The sequence below is a fragment of the Chrysochloris asiatica genome, unplaced genomic scaffold, assembly GCF_000296735.1.
Source record: "Chrysochloris asiatica unplaced genomic scaffold, ChrAsi1.0 scaffold00294, whole genome shotgun sequence".
NCBI classification, from domain to species: Eukaryota; Metazoa; Chordata; class Mammalia; order Afrosoricida; family Chrysochloridae; genus Chrysochloris; species Chrysochloris asiatica.
The window spans coordinates 2,867,309-2,885,579 of NW_006408812.1; the positions used below are offsets into that span (position 1 = coordinate 2,867,309).

An 18,271-nucleotide genomic window follows, 5' to 3' on the forward strand; every position below is an offset into this window, starting at 1 on the left:
TCTACTCCCGTAAAGATTCACACCCTTGGAAACCCTATACAGGGTCGCTACGGGTCGGACCCTACTCCACGGCACTTAACAACAACAAAAACAACATTAGGACTCTACAGTCACTAAATTCTTTGCTACAGCAAAGAGAAGTAGAGTGCACAGGCTTTAAACTGATCTGGGACTGGTTAAGGAAATCAAATAAACATAAGCTTTTATTTAATCATCTGAAAAATGAAGATGCTAACTTCTTCCCCAATGAGATACCTATAAGGATTAAATGATCTCACATATGCAAAAAGGCTTGCACAAATCAGATGTTTAAATACATTGCATACCTTTCCTAAGCATTACTTTTAACTTGTGGGAAGGGGGAGTGGTTAGATCTGTAACTCAATCCTTGTGAAAAATGGTCATCTTCTGACCAAAAAATTTAAAAACAAGCAAGCAAGCAAAAAAAAAAAAAAGGGAAAAAATAACCTCAAATGAGATGACATGCATCTCTGATTTACATGAACTGAATATTCCAGATAGAGACTTGAAAACTTTAAATAAAATTGTTTTTGAAATCTTTCTAAAATCCTATCTCTATGCTATTGTTGTTGTTATTGTTAAATGCTATCAAGTTGGTTCTGACTGCCAGCAAAGCAACCCTGTATAGGGTTTCCGAGTAGCAGCCTGGTGGGTCAGAACTGCCAACCTTGTGATGAGCAGTCCAGTGCTTATCACACAGCGCTATATCAGCACTCTTTTTTGCTATTGGTAAAAGAAATAGCAGAACTGTATCCATACAGACAATAATAATAGGTACTTAAGCAATCCAATGAAATGAAATAAAAGCCAGTTAATAAATTCAGTCTGATATAACAGCTACTTTTTCTCTTTTCCTGTAATTCAATGTGTCTAATACATTATTTCAATCTGTCATTAATTATTAGTAGTTACTGGACCCCTCACAACTATTTTTTTAACAAGGATGAGGAAGAAAGGGGAGGCATTATTTTTCAAAGTTCAATCCTTCGACGTCTTGCACATCAGATCCTAACAGGTTATATACCAAAAGAAATCTAAGGAACAAAAAGTGAAACACAGATTATGCCACTATCAATAATGCAAAAAAACAAGGAAGATTAGAACAGCTCTGCTGTGATCCACACAGAACTAATTTAACAATATAAAATAAGGATAAATTAAGTATTTTTTATGATTAAATCTTGTTGGAATAGTCATCTGACCTACCTTTCACCTTAAAGTTACATAGTACAAATCACTTGCTAAGCTGGCACAGTTTGAGATCATTTCAATGAAGAAAATCCAATTTCCTGATGTTCTCAGCCAGAATAAACAAAGTTAGTTTCATCGAATAGCAAGCTCTAAGGAACTTACCCATCGATAGTTGTAAAACCAGAAGAAGAACCAGAATTTTTTATTGCAAAAAGGGAACTGGGATGTCACCCATAACTCACTTTCTAGTCAAGAAAATTAAGGCCTAGAAGGTTAGTGGCTTTTTGAAATCACACAGTATATTACTAAAAATATATCTATTTCCTATTCAGAGATTAATGAAATAATTTTACAGTCTCATCCATATAATTCAAATTGAATGCAGTTAGTAGTGCTGTTGCTCTTGCTGTTCCTAGTTACCATGGAGTCAATTCTGATTCCATGTGTGCAGAGTGTAACTGCTCCACAGGGTTGTCAAGGCTGTGGCCTTGCAAAAGCAGACTGCCAACTCTGACTTCCTAGGCAACTCTGGGATTGAACCACAACCTTACAGCTGGTAGTTGTTGTTGTTGTTGTTAGGTGCCATCGAGTCAGTACCGACCCTTAGCGACCCTATGCACAGCAGAATGAAACACTGCCCGATCCTGGGCCAACCTCACTACTGTTGCCACACTTGAGTCCATTGATGCTGCCACTTGGCCAATCCATCTCATTGGGGGGTCTTCCTCTTTTTCTCTGACCCTCCACCTTACCAAACATGATATCCTTCTCCAGCGACTGGTCCCTCCTGACAATATGTCCAAAGTACAGTAGTCAAGCAATTAACCGTTTGTGCCTCCTAGTAATACTTATTAGATATCACAGTTAGTCTTTTTAAATGATATCATTTAAACAGTGATCCATTCTGACTTGAATAAAAATAACATGAAACATGCATTTAATATTTAAAATAAGGATACTGTTATCCATCTAATTTCCTTGAGAAAAAAAATAACTTTTGACAGAATATTCTATTGTCCAGTTGCAGTACTCTTATAATCACTTATAGCTGTAGCTAAATAAATTTCCCAGAGTTTCCAAGGATAACAGACAAATCAAAATAATACCTTCCATAACTCTACATAATGAGTTCTGGTACTGTAGTGGTCACAAGTCAGGCTGCTAACCTCAACATCAGTAGTTTGAAATGACCAGCTGTTACACGAGAGAAAGATGAGAATTTCTCCTCCCGTAAAGATTTACAGCCCCGGTAACCCTATGCAGGGTCGCTATGAGTTGGAACCAACTCCACGGCACATAACCACCACCCCCACTACAACTCTGTATGCATCACATACCCAGAATGTAACAAGCCTAGTCTTAACTTTTTTAGGATAGTACAGAAAAAAAACAACATGTTCACTGTATTTGTTGTTGTTGTTTTAAGTGTCATCAAGTCAGTTCTGACCCTGTATAGGGTTTTCAAGAACAGTTGGTGAGCTTGAACCACCGACCTTGCAGTGCAAACAGCTTTGCAGTCTGGAGCATTAACCCACAGTGCCAGACCAGCACTGCTTCATTACATACCACCAAATTAGACCCAATAAAAGTAATTGTTTAAAAAAAATTACAAAAACTTAATCAAGCCAAGTATCTCTATCTTACTTTTTCTTACCTAAATTCTCTTTAGGATACTGTTGACGGGTTGAAAGACATGAAATTAAATATACAAATACAATTTTTATATCTCTTTCACAAGACAAAATTGCTATGGATTTTCATTTTAAAAACAAAAATGATCTTTCTCTTTTACATTCTTCCTCTGGGTATTCTTTGTTGTGGTGAACAAAACTTGGCAGCATTACTAATCACTGTGTTTTTACCAGGACTTTGAGCTGGTTCATTCCAGTTCAAACCCCTGCTGAGAATTTGCTTTCGTCCTTCAGATATATTGAATCGACATTTTAATTAGATATACAGAATCTGGTATACAGAGAATCCCCAGAGAACCTATAACAATCACTTGAGGATCTTGTTAAAATATAAATTCTGATTCCATATATCTGGGGGTGGAAATGCAAAGTTTCATCAGAGGGTAAAATGAATTGGAATGAACTGATTCAAAGCTCTGAAACAAGGAAAGTGAAGCCCTGGTTTCTACAATGCAGCAAGAAAAGGTAGTGGAGTGCCACCGCTATTAAGGTTCCTGAGGAGTCAGAAGTGTAGTACTGTAGGATCTGTCCTGGACTGCTAGTCACAAGGTTAGTGGTTCAAACTTGCCAGCCACTACATGGAACAGACTCAATGACAACAAGAAGAAAAGTGGGAAGAGGTTTGGTGTGCTCCTTCTGCTGATGCCACTTTCCAAAAATAAAATCACTTCAATCCCAAAACATTTTCAAAATCTGCTGTTTTTCCAAAACTTTCTCACAATTTTTTTTTTTTTTTTTTAACAAGGCTCAGGAAAACTTAAATGACCACAAAGATTACAAGTCCTGAACCACTTCTACCTGCTTCCTGCTCCCTCTCTGACTTCTTCACTCATTTAGTGCTAGCCACAATGGCTTCCCTGCACTGGCTCTTTTCTCTACCTGAAACCTCCATTCACCCATATCTTTCTTATAAAGGCTTTCCTGACCAGTGTATCTTAAACTGCAATGTCTTACTCCTGCATTTACTAGCTTCCTTTATTTCTCCCCCAGATCTCATTTGGCCATATGGCATACATAGTGATTAGGAATCAGGCTGTAAACTGCAAGGTCAGCAGTTCGAAACTACCAGCTCTAACGCAGGAGAAAGATGAGGCTTTCTACTCCCGTAAAAATTTACAGCCTCGGAAACCCTGTACAGGCTTGCTATGAGTCGGAACTGACTCCATGGCACATAACAACAACAACCCCAAAAAATGTCAGCACAATGAGGGCTGTGCTGTTCACCTTTATAATAACATCTGGCACATGGCAAAAGTTTAATAATATATATTTGTGGAACAAATAAATGATTCCATGTTTGGGAAATTATACTATTGCCTTTCAAATATTTACTTATGAAACACCAAAAATACAATAATATATACAGATGCTGTCAAAATTCAAATAGTGTGCTCATAAAATTCTGTTCACCAAAATTCCTAGTTTGGTGAGCAGTGTCTCGAATCTTAAAAGCTTGCAAATAGTCACGCTTTCTAAAATACAACTACTGATCTCTACTTGTCTGGAGTAAAGAGAAAAAGGGAAACCAAGCCTCAAAGAAGACATCAGTCTGCAATACAATTAGCTGACATGAACCACAGACTTATTCTACCCTAAGATGAGAAGAACTAGATAGAGCCCAGCTACCACTACTGACCATTCTAATCAAGACTACAACAGATGGACCCTAACAGAATAGAAAAATAATGCAGAACAAAAACTAAAATTTCTAAAAACAAACCAATAAAAAAGCAGATAAAAAAGGACTAGCTGAGACTGGAGAACATCCCGAGATTATTGTTCTGAGATACATTTCAAACCTCGAACCAAAATTAACCCCTGAGGTCACCTTGTAGCTAAATAACAAAGTGGTTAGAACAATAATCAATACCACTCATAAGTAAAGTGTTCCTTTAAGTAATCACCAATGTGAGACTAAACACTCAATAATTACTTAAAGCAGAGAATGTAAGGGACAGGAAACTAGATTAATGGAAATGGAGTAACTAGAATGGAAATGATGAAAATGTTCACATATTATGAAGAATGCCACGACTAACTCCTGTGGAAAACACTGAATGTGAACCTACACTGTTGTGTAAACCTTCAAACAATAAAACATACAAAGAAAATAAAATACATAGTCTTTAAGGAAATCTAATTGGAGAAACAGGACTAGTATACATGTAACAATTTTCTAAAGACATTGTTGTTGAAGAGCAAGTCAGTCTCAACTCATAGCAACCCTATGCACAACAGAATGAAACACAATCTGAGCCCTGTGCCAACCTCACAACTGTTGTTACCCTTGAGACCAACGCTGCTGCCATATGCAGATCCATCTCATTGGGGGTCTTCCTCTTTTACACTGACCCTTCTTTTTATCAAACATGATGCCCTTGTCCATGGACTGGTCCCTTCCTGATAACATGCCCAAAGCATAAGACACAAAGTCTCATTATCCTGCCTTCTAAGGAGAATTCTGGCTATACTTCTTTCAAGACATAATTGTTTGTTCTTCTGGCAATTCCTCTAGCTAGGCAATGAATAAGGTCTTCATTATTTATTGCCCAGCTTTCATATCCATAGGAGAAAATACTATGACTTGGTTCAGATGCACCTTAGTCCTCAAATTGGTATCTTTGCTCATTAACACTTTAAAAGAGGTCTTGTGCAGCAGAATTGCCTAATGCAAACGTTATTTAAATTCTTTACTGCTGCTTCCATGTGTGTTGATTGTGGATCCAAGCAAATGATGTCTTTGATAACTTCAATCCTTTTTCCATTTATCATCATATTACTTATTGGTCCTGCTGTGAGGACTATTAATGGATGTTTGCAGTCATTTCTCCTCATTTTGAGTTGTGCTCCAGAGGAAGCCAATCTGTGCCAGGTAGTGAAGGATAAAGTAAAAAGAGTTAGTGCATGTGTGGAATGATGGGAAATCGATCCTAAATAGAATGGAGCATATTCACTGAGTAGTAGTGATTTGGGGAGGACACTTTGAGAGAGTCTAGAGTCTTGTGTCACTGTAGGGTAAGCACAGGATTGCTAACTGCATGGTCAGGGTTCAAATTCACCAGTCGCTCCTTAGAAGCCTATGCAGGGTCGCTACAAGTCAGAATCGACTCGACAGCACCTCATAACAACTGAGGCTTTCTGCTCCAGTAAAGATTTACAGCCTCAGACACAGTGCACGGTGTCTCTCTATGAATTAGAAGTTACTCAATAGCAGTGGTTTACATTACAGAGACTCTCTGCTCAGAGGGCTATGATCTGAAAGGAATCTCATAAAACATGCTGTTGGTGCTCAGCCTGGATCCACTGAAACCTTTCACTGTAGTCCACCGATCACCCAAGTTCCCTGCATTGCTGCCAATGGCTCACACATCACATAAGCAATCGTCTATGGAATACTGTCCTTAGGCAACAGAAGCCTCCTGGTAGTCCCCTTAGCTCCCCCACATAATTCCAGGACAGCTGGTAGGCAAGAATAACAGATGTGGGGGAGGGATTTAAAAAATAATAAAATAAAAGCCTAGCTCTCTTGCCTCAAGGCAGTACGGGCTCTGTGGTGTAATGTTGCTCCAAAGTTCCCGGTGGGATCAAGTTGAGGCTAGACTTCACCTGGAACCACCACATCTTTGTTCATCTCTGTTTCTTCTTCCCAATCCTGCTTTTCTCACTTGTGTGAAGATAAGCTTTGAGTTGTTGTTGTTGCTGTTGTTAAGTGTTGCCGAGTCATTTCTGACTCATAGTGACCTCGTATAGGGTTTCTGAGGTGTAGCTGGTGAGTTTGAACCGCCAACCTTGTAGTTCAAACCAGTATCCAGTGTTCATCCAACAGCACCACAATTTTGAGAGGATTCCCTTACTATGTCACTTATCACTTGCACATAAATCCCTATCTCAGGCTCTCCTTCTAGAAAAGTCAGATTAGTGCAAATCTGTAAAGAATACTCATGAAGAAACAACATGTATGAAGAAAAAAAATGGGTGAGGAGGGTTACATTATGAAAGTGATGTTGTAGGTAAATTAGTTTAGAAAGAGCATATAAAGTAGGTTGGCTGGTTGTTGTTGTTATATGCCGTGGAGTCGATTCAGACTCATAGCGACCCTGCACAGGGTTTCCAAGGCTGTAAATCTTTACGGGAGCAGAAAGCCTTATCTTTCTCCCGCAGAACAGCTGGTAGTTTCGAACTGATGACCTTGCAGTTCGCAGTCCGATTCGTAACCACTATGCTACCAGAGCTCCTTAGGTTGGTTGGTAGGGGTTGGGAAAAAAAGATGTGATTGGAACTCAGAAATATGTAGAAAAGGTTTAAAATTAAGCACTGAGAGAAAAATAATTATTTCCTGTGACATGGGAAAAACAGAGACCCTAAGGGGAGGTACACAGGAAAGGCGCTCTATATGGCTTAGTGGATTACACATTGGACTGCTAAACACAAGGTCAACAAAATACACCAGCTACTCTGCAGGAGAAAGATGAGGTTTTCTACTCTGGTAAAGCTGTACAGTAGCCTTGGAAACCCTATACAGGGTCACTATGAGTCAGAACCAACATAACCACCAACCACAAAGGGAAGAACGGGAGGTTACTCTTCAAAATTGTGTTTTTTCCTTAAAAGGAAAAAAAATTTTTCAACAGCACTGCCAGTGTTATTTTCATAAATTCTCACAATCAAACAGGCTAATATCATCTAACACAAGTGTTTAAAAACTTAAGAATTATAATTAACAATAGGATTCTAAAATGCTTCCTTTTCTTTTGAGCTCCTGAATATGTGTATTCAGAAATCTGAAGACAAGTTTAAGTCACATACCCAGATGTTTGTAACAGGTTAATGTGTTAGCTTTTGCTTTGAAGGAACTGAAAATAATCTTTATTAGTTAGAAGCTAATGCTAATTACTTAAATTGGTGGTGCATCTAAACAGGGTAGTATCATCTGTTTTCACTGGGTCTTGGATCAGAAAAGGATGGCTCGATGTGAAGAAGAGTTGTTTTTGTTGTTGTTAAGTGCCATCAAGTCAGTTCCAACCCATAGCGACCCTATATAGGGTTTCCAAGGAGCTACTGGTGATCTTGAACCACCGACCTTGCAGTTCAAACTGCTTGCAGTCTGGCGCAATAACCGACGGCGCCACAACAGGACTCCATGAAGAAGAGTAGTTGGTATGAAGAGTAGTTGGTATGAAATAAATGATACACTATCAAGGAAAGAGCTTGTACTCTGTATGAACTTTCTACTCAGAATGTGAGGAAAAGTCCATCGTCATTAACATTTTGTTTTTTATTTGTCTTTTGTGATCTCAAACGAGTTAAGCCTCTTGGCCTCTTAATTTCCTCTCAAAATCCATACTAATTAAAACTGCCTCTATGTACAAATGACTATTTACTAATTGGTTAAATCTCTATGTATTAAAATGTACAGCTACATGCTGTTATATGTCATCAAGTTGATTCTGACTCATAGTGACCCTGTACCTGTATAGGGTTTCCAAGACTGTAAATCTTAACAGCAGCAAAAAGCCTCACCTTGCTCCCACAGAGTGAAAGCAAGTGGTGGATTTGAACTATCAATCTTGTTGGAGCAGGCCAATGTTTACCCTACTCTCCTACAAAGCCACCAATGCACCCATATGGCTAATAGCTATCAAAATATAAAATACACATAACTTTTAATTCAACAGTAACACTGATAGGAACTGTTTCTATTTTAAAATGTAAAAAAGGCCTCACAAGAGGAAACTAATTAAAAAGCCATCGAAATAGATTATAGGTGCCTGCCCTGCTGGAGCTTATTGTACAGAGCCACTGCGTTCCTCTCTCAAAGAATTGTTTAGTGCTATCAAGTCAGGTCCTACTCATAGCGACCGTGAATAGCGTTCCTGAGAAGCAGCTGTTGAGTTTGAACCACTAACCTTGCTTATCCTATGGCACCATACCAGGGTTCCTCTCAGAGAATGGTGCTGGTAGTGGTGTGCTGTGGAGTCGGTTCCGACTCAAAGCCACTCTGAATAGGGTTCCCAAGGCTGTAAATCTTTACAGAAGCAGAAAGCCATATCTTTCTCCCAAAATCAATGAATAGGAAAGTAAAAATTAATAAAAATTAAAACTAGGAAAGTAAAATGATTGTTTGGGGAAAAAAAAAAAAAAGTACTGACATCATCAGACTATTTTCTTCACGTCATTTGTCTAAAACTTGTGCAGCTCTTCAATAATTTCCAAAAGATCCTAATGTCTAAGACCTGAATTCAATTTAAGTATGTAAAAAAGTTTTCCTATTTGGTTTTAAAGATAAATGGCTACTCATCCAGACAGTACATATAATTTTACCTGTATAAATCCTTTAACTAAAAATTTCTAGAACAGCAATAGCAAAGAACAGAGAAGCATTTTCCACAGTGTTTTCCACACACTCTAGTTCCATGCGGGGCTCATGGAAAAACATTCAGTAATCAATACACTGGTTTGAGAGGTTATCACATATTTTATTCCCCTCTTAAAAAAATTTGCAACGATGATAATTCAAGATGCTATAAATGAGGAAAAATATGTTTTCCAAATTTAATATAAAAATATTTCTGTACTCATCAAAATTAAAACCCTCAGTGATAAATTGGTAAAACGATCAAGCTACTTTCCTTATTAAACTTATAAATTCCGAGTTAACACTCAACTCACATTCCCTCTATTCCCTCATTCTCCTCCACTTCCCCTCAATCCACAGTGGTTCTCACTTTATAAAATTCATAAAAATCCCAGTGAAGTTGTTAAAACAAATTCTTGGTCCTCATTTCCAGAAATTCTGATTCCGTACAGGAATATGTATTCTTTACAAATATTCCAGGTGATTTCAGTACAGGTCATATGTATGCATGCTCAAAATGCCTGCAATGTTACAGTCAAGTTTTTTAAAAAAGACAGAAAATCACTGACTGTTTTACTACTGAAGTCAGAGTAATTTTTTAAAAATAATCGTAGTCTAGAAAATTCAGTCTTCAAGTGAATATATTCGAACATTACTTTTCTATCGAGGAAATTGCCGAAAAGAGATAAATTAAGGAAAGCCAAACTACATCCTAAAGAATGTTCCGTAATATACTGCTCAGAATATTAAGGCCAAGAGCTTTACGCTAAAATAAGAATTCTTAGCCTGAGTCCCAAAGAAAAGCTTCAAGAATTCTTAAATTCCCTGAAACAATATATACAGTTTTGTGAGAATGTGTATACATGCCTTTTTATGGGGAAATAATTCCTAGCTTTCACCAATTCTCATGCTGCTCGAGACCCAATTTAAGAGTCATTATATATTTATTTGAAACAATGGTAGCAGAAACTGCTTCTTGCCGCCATGAAACATGAACACAAAAACATATTTCTCAGTGGTGTTCTCTCTCTCGCAGAGCCAAACAAAAAGCAATTTACCTTTGTAGAGTCATATTCAAAGAGCCTGTACACCCCTTAATCTTGTTCTGGGCTTCAAGATGAGTCATTCCATGTGTACTTATTCCATCAATGCTGAGAACCACATCACCTATTCTCACATTTGCCTGGGATGCCTTGCCGCCATCTTTGAGCTGTAAAAAATAAATTACATTAGGATTATTATTTTTTTAAATGTAATAGTAAACACTAAGGATAAATTATACTTTTGTTAATAGCCAAAGAAAAGTTTATTGCCATACTATTAGAGAAAGTATTACATGGACCGGGGGGCAGGGGAGGGACACAAAACCTTGCTTAACACAACTTTATTTTCTTTACATCTTTACCGGCTATTCAAAAACCAGTTTTTGAGAAAGGTTCCCTGATAATCACTCCATTTTCTAAATTATGCAACAGTAGTGTATGATTGTTATGAGTAAAACAGAGAAGTAGTCAAGAAAACTTCTGTTTTAGTAGAAGTAGAAGAATGTAATATGAGTGGGGTATTTTAGACTCTTTTACAGATAATTTAGAAAACTCTTTAAACAGCTGTATTTTGTTCGAACACAAAGGATAATATAGAGCGAAGATATACTGAGGGATCATTCCTGCTGAGTACAGGTTATATCCGGTATTTTGGGGACTGAAGTATTTTAGATCACATGCCCAAATGTCTTTTATATTGGTTGTGCTTCCTGCTCTAAAACTTTAACAGAATGGGAAGAAAGAAATGAGTCGTGTCTGAGACTTCCAGACATTTTACAGTCCTTAATTCCCAACCTCCCTCTTTCCTTGCTCAATAAAAATTTCTTTGACTTTATATTATCTAAGCTTGCTTCAGATTTCAAGTGTATATATTTTATTGTTCCAAAAAAGTAAAAATATAAATTTACAGTAAAATGAAAAGATAATGAAATTTTCATAAATACCTAGAAAAATGAAACAAGTACAAATTAAAAGAAACATTCTAGTCTTAATGACAAACTCAGCATTCAATACTTACAACATGTAAATCGCATTGAACAGAGTTATAGGAAGACAGATGAGACCAGACAAAAAAATAAAGAAAATAATCAGTAGTCTTACATTCTTGTAATAACTAAAATCAAAGGTTCTAAAGAACATTTAGTAAAATTACTTTTTAATTAAAAACAAAAACAAAACTCAGGTCACTTAACAAGAACAGAGTGCTAACAATGGACATTTTTTTATTATCATCAGTGGTCAAATTCTTTTCTTAAAAACAATGATCAGAGAAAAGCAATTACAGTCTATAAAAACAAGTACCTTCCTATCCAAAAATTGAGCAAATACTGTTGACTGCTAGATTCTTCAAGACAGGAACCATATCTATATATACTTATATATCTATTCTTCAAGACAGGAACCATATCTATATATCTATAAAGAAAAACTTTTCTTCCCCGTAAGACTTCTGATGTGGCACTGTAGGATCAGCACTGGAATTCGACCCACAAGGTCGGCAGTTCAAACCCACCAGGCTGCTTTTTGGAAACCCTATACAGGGTCACTGAGTTGGAACTGACACAATGGCACTTAACAGCAACAACAACATATATCCCAGTATGAACGCCTGGTGTGGTGATGTAGGATAAGCACTGGATTGCAAACCACAAAATCAGTAGTTCAAACCCACCAGCTACTCCTTGGAAATCCTGTACAGGTTCATTGTGAGTCAGAATTAACTCAACACACTAACAATAAACACAACCCTAAAAGTTTTGGTGCAGTGCTGTAAAACAAGCACTGGACTGCTAACTGTACGGCTGGTGGTTCAAACCCACCAGCTACTATTCAGAAACCCTTTCCAGGACCTACAGGGTCAGTATGAGTCAGAACCCACTCGGCAGCGCTTAACAACATATATCCCTAATGATGTATGTGTGAACGATGCATTAAAAATCTTCATGGAATATATGCTGAGTGAATAGATGTCACAAATGTGTTATTTACTGCTGGCAAAATCTATTACTTGTGAAATTAGGAAAAATGAAAACTTTATATATAAATATAAAACTTGAAATATTATTTACTTTACAAATATTGAACATATCAGGGAGCTTCGGAAGTTTGTAGAAAATCAAATAGAAAAGAATGGAATTTTCCCATAGACTTTTTGAAGACTGCCACCCCCCCTCCCACAGCTATGTTGCTTTTGTTGTTAAGTGCTGTTGAGTTGGTTCCGACTCATACAACCCTGTATAAGGTGTGGTGCTGCGGGTTAAAGTGCTGGACTGCAAGGTCAGCGTGAACCGCAAGGTTGGCTGTTCAAGCTCACCAGCTGCTCCTTGGAAACCGTATACAGGGTCGCTACAAATTGGGACCAACTCGACAGCACATTAACAACAACAACATTAGGTTTATGATGAAATCCTGATGTGGTGCTGCTGTAGGATCAACACTGGATTGTTAGCCACTAGGTTGGTGCTTCAAACCCACCAGCTGCTCCTTGAAAATCCTATAGCAGGCACTTGAAAGCCTATACAGGCACTTAACAAGAGTTTCCAAGGAGCAACTGATGGGGGGTTTGAACTAATGATCTTTAGGTTATCAGTCCAGTGCTTACCTTATACCACCACACCAGAACTCCATAGTTATGCTGTTGTTATGTGTCACTGAGTCAGTTCTTACTCAAAGCTACCCTGCATAGGGTTTCCAAGGAGTGGCTGCTGGATTTGAACCACCAACCTTGTAGTCAGCAGTCCAGTGCTGACTTAACAGCACCACAACAGAACTAGTGACTGAAACCGTTCTTAAAATTAGTAAGAAAACCATCTATAGCAAGTATATATAAAATATAATAGGGGAAAATGTAAATAACATTCCAAGCCCCCAAAATTAAATACTCTGTTACATACACAGCACTATGTAGTGATTCTATTCTTGTCTCTGTACTAATAGAAACAAACAAAACAACCCCATATACAGCCATCCAGATATTTAAAGAAAATTTTTGGTAATAAATAAAATTCCCAAAGTAACAAAACAGGTTAAAATTTAAATCAAACGAATATTATCAATATAGCTATATTATATATGCATACATATGCATTTTTATTATATATAATATATACTTGCATAGTAGACAAAGTACTTGAAAATTAAATGGAGCAGATTTCAAGATTGCAGAACTAAATCTAAGAAGAATATAAAACAAAATTCTATTAAATCTATTTTAAAACATGTAGGCCTAGTTACTGAAATGTGAAAGCAATGTGTATGCATGTCTTCAAGAGTATGGAAAAGGTCTTCTAAAATAACAATAAATGTATTAAATTATATTTTCACTATATCAAATACTGTTGTTGTTGTTAAGTGTCATCGAGTTGGTTCTGACTCATAGCAACGAGGAGCAGGAGAGAGTCTGAACTGCTGATCTTGTGGTTCACAGTCCCGTGTTGATCCAACAGCGCTACACCATGAGTCCATATCAAATAATAGGTACTTGCTATTGTCCAGTGTCATCTAGTCAGTTCTGACTACAGATACTCTGTATAGTTTCCAAGGAATGGTTGGTGGATTTCAACTGCCAACCTGGTGGTTAGCAGTCCAGTGCAGATCCTACAGTGCCATACTATCTTTTAATAATTAAGACCTGTTAATTTAATAATCAATAATATATATAATTTAATAATGGAAAATATCAATTACTCTTCTCTGCTTCATAGAACAGGAGTTCTAGTGTGCAGCTATAGGATAAAAACTTCACAGAACTAAATGTGTTTATATTGTGAAGTACATTTACATGGAAAACAGGTTCTAAAGCCAATGATGCCACTGTTTTTTATGAGACTTAGGGAAAGCCACTTCGTTTACTTCATAGGGATGCTTATAATGACTATATGAGATAAATGTTAGCTATTATTATTGTCCTTGCCTTAGATTACTAAACTGAGAAACATAAAGGCTACACCAGATGATCTTCAAAGCTTTAATGTGAGCTATCTGTGACCTATTTGTACAAAAGTACAATTCGAACCCCAAGATGAAAGTAAAATCTGAAAGACTGTAAAACAAGAGGACATCCATTCCTTACTAAAATGAGCAAATGAATTAAGATTTATAATCCTGATGAAAGTACAAACATTATTCTATATTTTATGTTAGCCAAAAAGGAAGTGAAATAATATTAACAACTAGAAGTAGGACACAGCTCAATAATTTCACCATCCTTAAACAGCCTTAAAACAATAAAACCTAAGGGCATTTTCTCATTACACGTTACCCAAGAGAAGCAATCTATATATTCACAATCTAGTAGTAATACACAAGGAGCCATGGTAGCATAGTTGGTGATGTGTTGGGCAGCAGTTCAAATCCACCAGCCACTCCTCAGGAGAAAGATGAAGCTTTCTGCTCTCGTAAAGATTTACATAAAGATTTACAGCCTCAGAAACTGATGTAACAGCTCACCACATATATTTATAGGGTAGTGATATGGTTCTGTAAGACAAGTTAACCATAAGGTCAGTGGTTCCAACCCACCAGTCGCTCCTCAGAAACCCTAAATAGGGTAGACTATGAGTTGGCACCAATTTGAGGGCATTTAATAACAACAGTAGTAATATAATGGTAATTATAGACAGAAAGAAAATATTCTTAAGCAAATCCAATGTCATAGCTAGATTAGTTACTCCTATGCTACAGTTGCCTAATAAGATTTTGAAATTCTATGGTCTTAAAAAATCCAAAACCCACTTCACTATACTATCACTGCTTTCTGTAGTTTCAGATAATGGGCACAAAAAACTCAAAAAGCTTCCTGTGAAATCAGCCTCTTTCTTCAGTTACCACAATCAGGAAAACTCACTAAACTTTGCTGATCCTTCCATTCCTCTCCCACTGCCATCACCATGCTAGTCCATATCCATCTTTCACCTGATCTATTTTAAGAGGTCTCCAAAGAATTTTCCTACCTTGGAACTCTCCATATTCCTCTCCCTTTCCTCCATTTTCACATTTCAAAAATGGTGGCTCTATTACCAATTCACACTGGAGAATTCCAGTAATGTCAACTGCTTATTAATAAAATGGTGGTGGTTGTGGTGGTATGCCATGGAGTTGGTTCAAATTCATAGCAACCCTGCATAGGGTTTCCGAGGTTATAAATCTTTACGGGAACAGAAAGCCTCGTCTTTCTCCCTCAGAACGGCTGGTAGTTTTGAACTGCCGACCTTGAGGTTAGCAGCCCAACTCATAACCACTATGCTACCACAGCTCCTTATTAATAAAATGAGGGGAGGAAATTTCAGCTGTCTTCTGATTCCTACAATTCAAAATAAAAATGAAGACTGAATACAAACCATCTGTAATTTATCACCAACCTGTTTCCAACTTTAAAACAACGTCCATAAACATTAAGGGCACAAATATTTCAGAAATTTCTTTTTTCCAAAAGGCCTTAGATACTATATGTATTAGAAAACTATTTGCTCCAACCATAAGCAAATTAGCATATCAGTTTAACATGTTAAACTCTAGTAGACATACTCTTAATTCACCAATAAATAAAGAAAAAGATAGTCTTTAATTATTCATTCAGCTAAACTGGAGCAAAGTCAAAAATCCGACTCATATACAGCAACTCTATATAGGATTTCCAAGAAATATCTGATAGGTTTGAACCACTGACCTTGCAGTAGCAGTTCAGTGCTTAGTCTACAGTGCCACATAGTAAATTCATTTTGGAGAATTAGTAATATGTAGTTTCTAGGACTTCCAAAAAGACACTCAACTCCCTTTGTTAAGTGCCATCGAGTAGGTTCTGACTCACAGCAACCCTGTATAGGGTTTCCAAGGAGTGACTAATAAGTTGAACTACCAACCTTGCAGTTTTAACCTATGCAGTACAGTGCCACACCAGGACTGCACAACTCCCCCTGGTAACCTGATTTGTTTAACAAGATTTAGGAGGCAGTTAGCTATTTGTAAGCTTAATACTTTCTCAATCAAGAAGCAGAAATGGAAATATACACCTATTACCATCTGTGCAATCTTTCATATACTGAAACTGTACAAATTCCTTTCCATCTACGGTTTTGGTTGTTGTTGTTGTTTCACTTAGTGATATTGTCTTAGGTTTTCTACATTGAAAATATTTTCTAATTCTCCAGCCATCTTCATTATTCTATACCTAGGCTTCACATTCACAACTGAACCTGAACAATTACAGGTGTTGTTGTTAAGTGGCAGAGTAGGCGCTGAATCATAGTGACCCTTACAGGGTTTCCAAGGAGTGACTGGCGAGTCTGAACCACCGACCTTGCAGTTCAAACTGATGTTGCAGTCTGTCTAATGCTTATCCTACAGTGCCACAACTACTGTAGATAGTGAATATAAACACATTTAAGACTAGTAAAAAAATAATAAATAACATCTTATTGAACACTCTCTTATGAGCTACATTCATCCCTAGAACCACTTGCCTCAAGTAATCTACCAGTGAGATAAATTTTTCTTTTCTTTTCTCTTCATTTGGTAGTATGTAGCATTATTATGAATTGAGAATAGCTAAGAAAAGGCTATAAGGTTATCCTTTATTTGCATAGCTCATTTGTAACTTGGCCTTTGCAAGTCTAAATAGCTTGCATTTGTTTGAAGCGGTAATAACATTCTGTCATCAGTATGCCTTGTACATATTCTATGGCAGTCATAAGTGTGAGAGCATTTCATAAATGTACAATATGTAGGAAAGAAGCAGTTTGGGGAGGCTCCTAGGTCATGCTCAGTATAAATCAAACTAATAACAAGCAAATGCTTCTCCTTTGATCTTTAAATGCATTTTTCAGTAGTACAGTCCAGTTTTCCATAGATGTAATTTAAAATGTATGCTTCTTAAAAATTTCTACTTTGTTATCTCATTTAAGTTGTGAGCAAACAAAATTTTGCATGCTGATCTACTTCTAGGCTGAGTTTCTGCTTACTACTGTAGAAATAAAGAATGTTCTTTAAGAGACTGTCTTTTATTGCGCACATATTAATTTAGGTGAAGGGGAAGACAATATGCACTATGGGGGAGATCAGCACAACGCAACTAAGACAAAAGAAGACACCGAGAGGTACAACAGAGCTACAGACAACAAAGGTAAATACTATTATATACACAATCCTGAAATATCAGTAAACATGCAAACATGCAAACTGAACAGGCATGGGTAGGCAAATAGGACTGGCATATATAGGTTTGGCAATAGGTATTTCTACACACACATTTGTATGTGTTATAAATATATCCATGAGGTACACATGGTGCAAAGTACTAAAAACGTCTTAACCATAACAAAGTACCTTGAAGGAACTTGGGGGCTTAAGATTCAGGGGGTGGCTAGATCAATTGACATAACATCATTCAGAAACACAGTATTCTACATCCTAATGTGGTGAGTTTTAAAACCTGATGAGTGGTTGCAACTATGGGTATCCCCGTCTGAAGTAAAGAAAAGAAAAGAAAAGAAAAAAACTCAAGGAAACAGTTCAAAGGACTAATGGACCACATGAAACATACCCTTCAGTACTCTGACGCCAGAAGAACTAGATGGTACCCAGATACCAGTACTGACCACTTGGGACCACAGAGGGTGCTAGACACTATGAGGAAAAAATATAGAACAAAATTCAAAACCATAAGAAGGCTCAGAATTATTGGTTTGATAGAGAATGGTAGACCCCTTGAGACTGTGACTCTTAGACACCCTTCAAAACTGCTAGACCTCTTCTTAGATCTTCAAGGACCACCTTGCAGACACGAAAGAGTCAAGCCTATAAAATGAACACTAACACTGGGAACACACTTCTCAGAACAAATAACCATGAGAGATTAAAAGGGCAGCATTTGCCCCAAAACAAAGCTCAGAAGGCAAAAGAGGGCAGGAAGGGGCAGGAAAGAAGGGCAAAGGGATACAGGGAACCTAGGAAGGAAGCAGGAATTATTTCCT

General features: G+C 37.2%; 1 protein-coding gene across 7 annotated transcripts in view; it reads right to left on the reverse strand.

Moving 5' to 3' along the window:
* PDLIM5 (PDZ and LIM domain 5) overlaps positions 1–18,271 on the reverse strand; it is a 296,691-nt gene that overhangs the window by 191,053 nt on the left and 87,367 nt on the right. For all 7 annotated transcript variants that reach the window (XM_006874692.1, XM_006874697.1, XM_006874696.1 and 4 more), the window contains one exon: positions 10,317–10,468. In XM_006874692.1, coding sequence (XP_006874754.1) covers positions 10,317–10,468 — 152 coding nt within the window. The remainder of the gene's footprint in view (positions 1–10,316; positions 10,469–18,271) is intronic.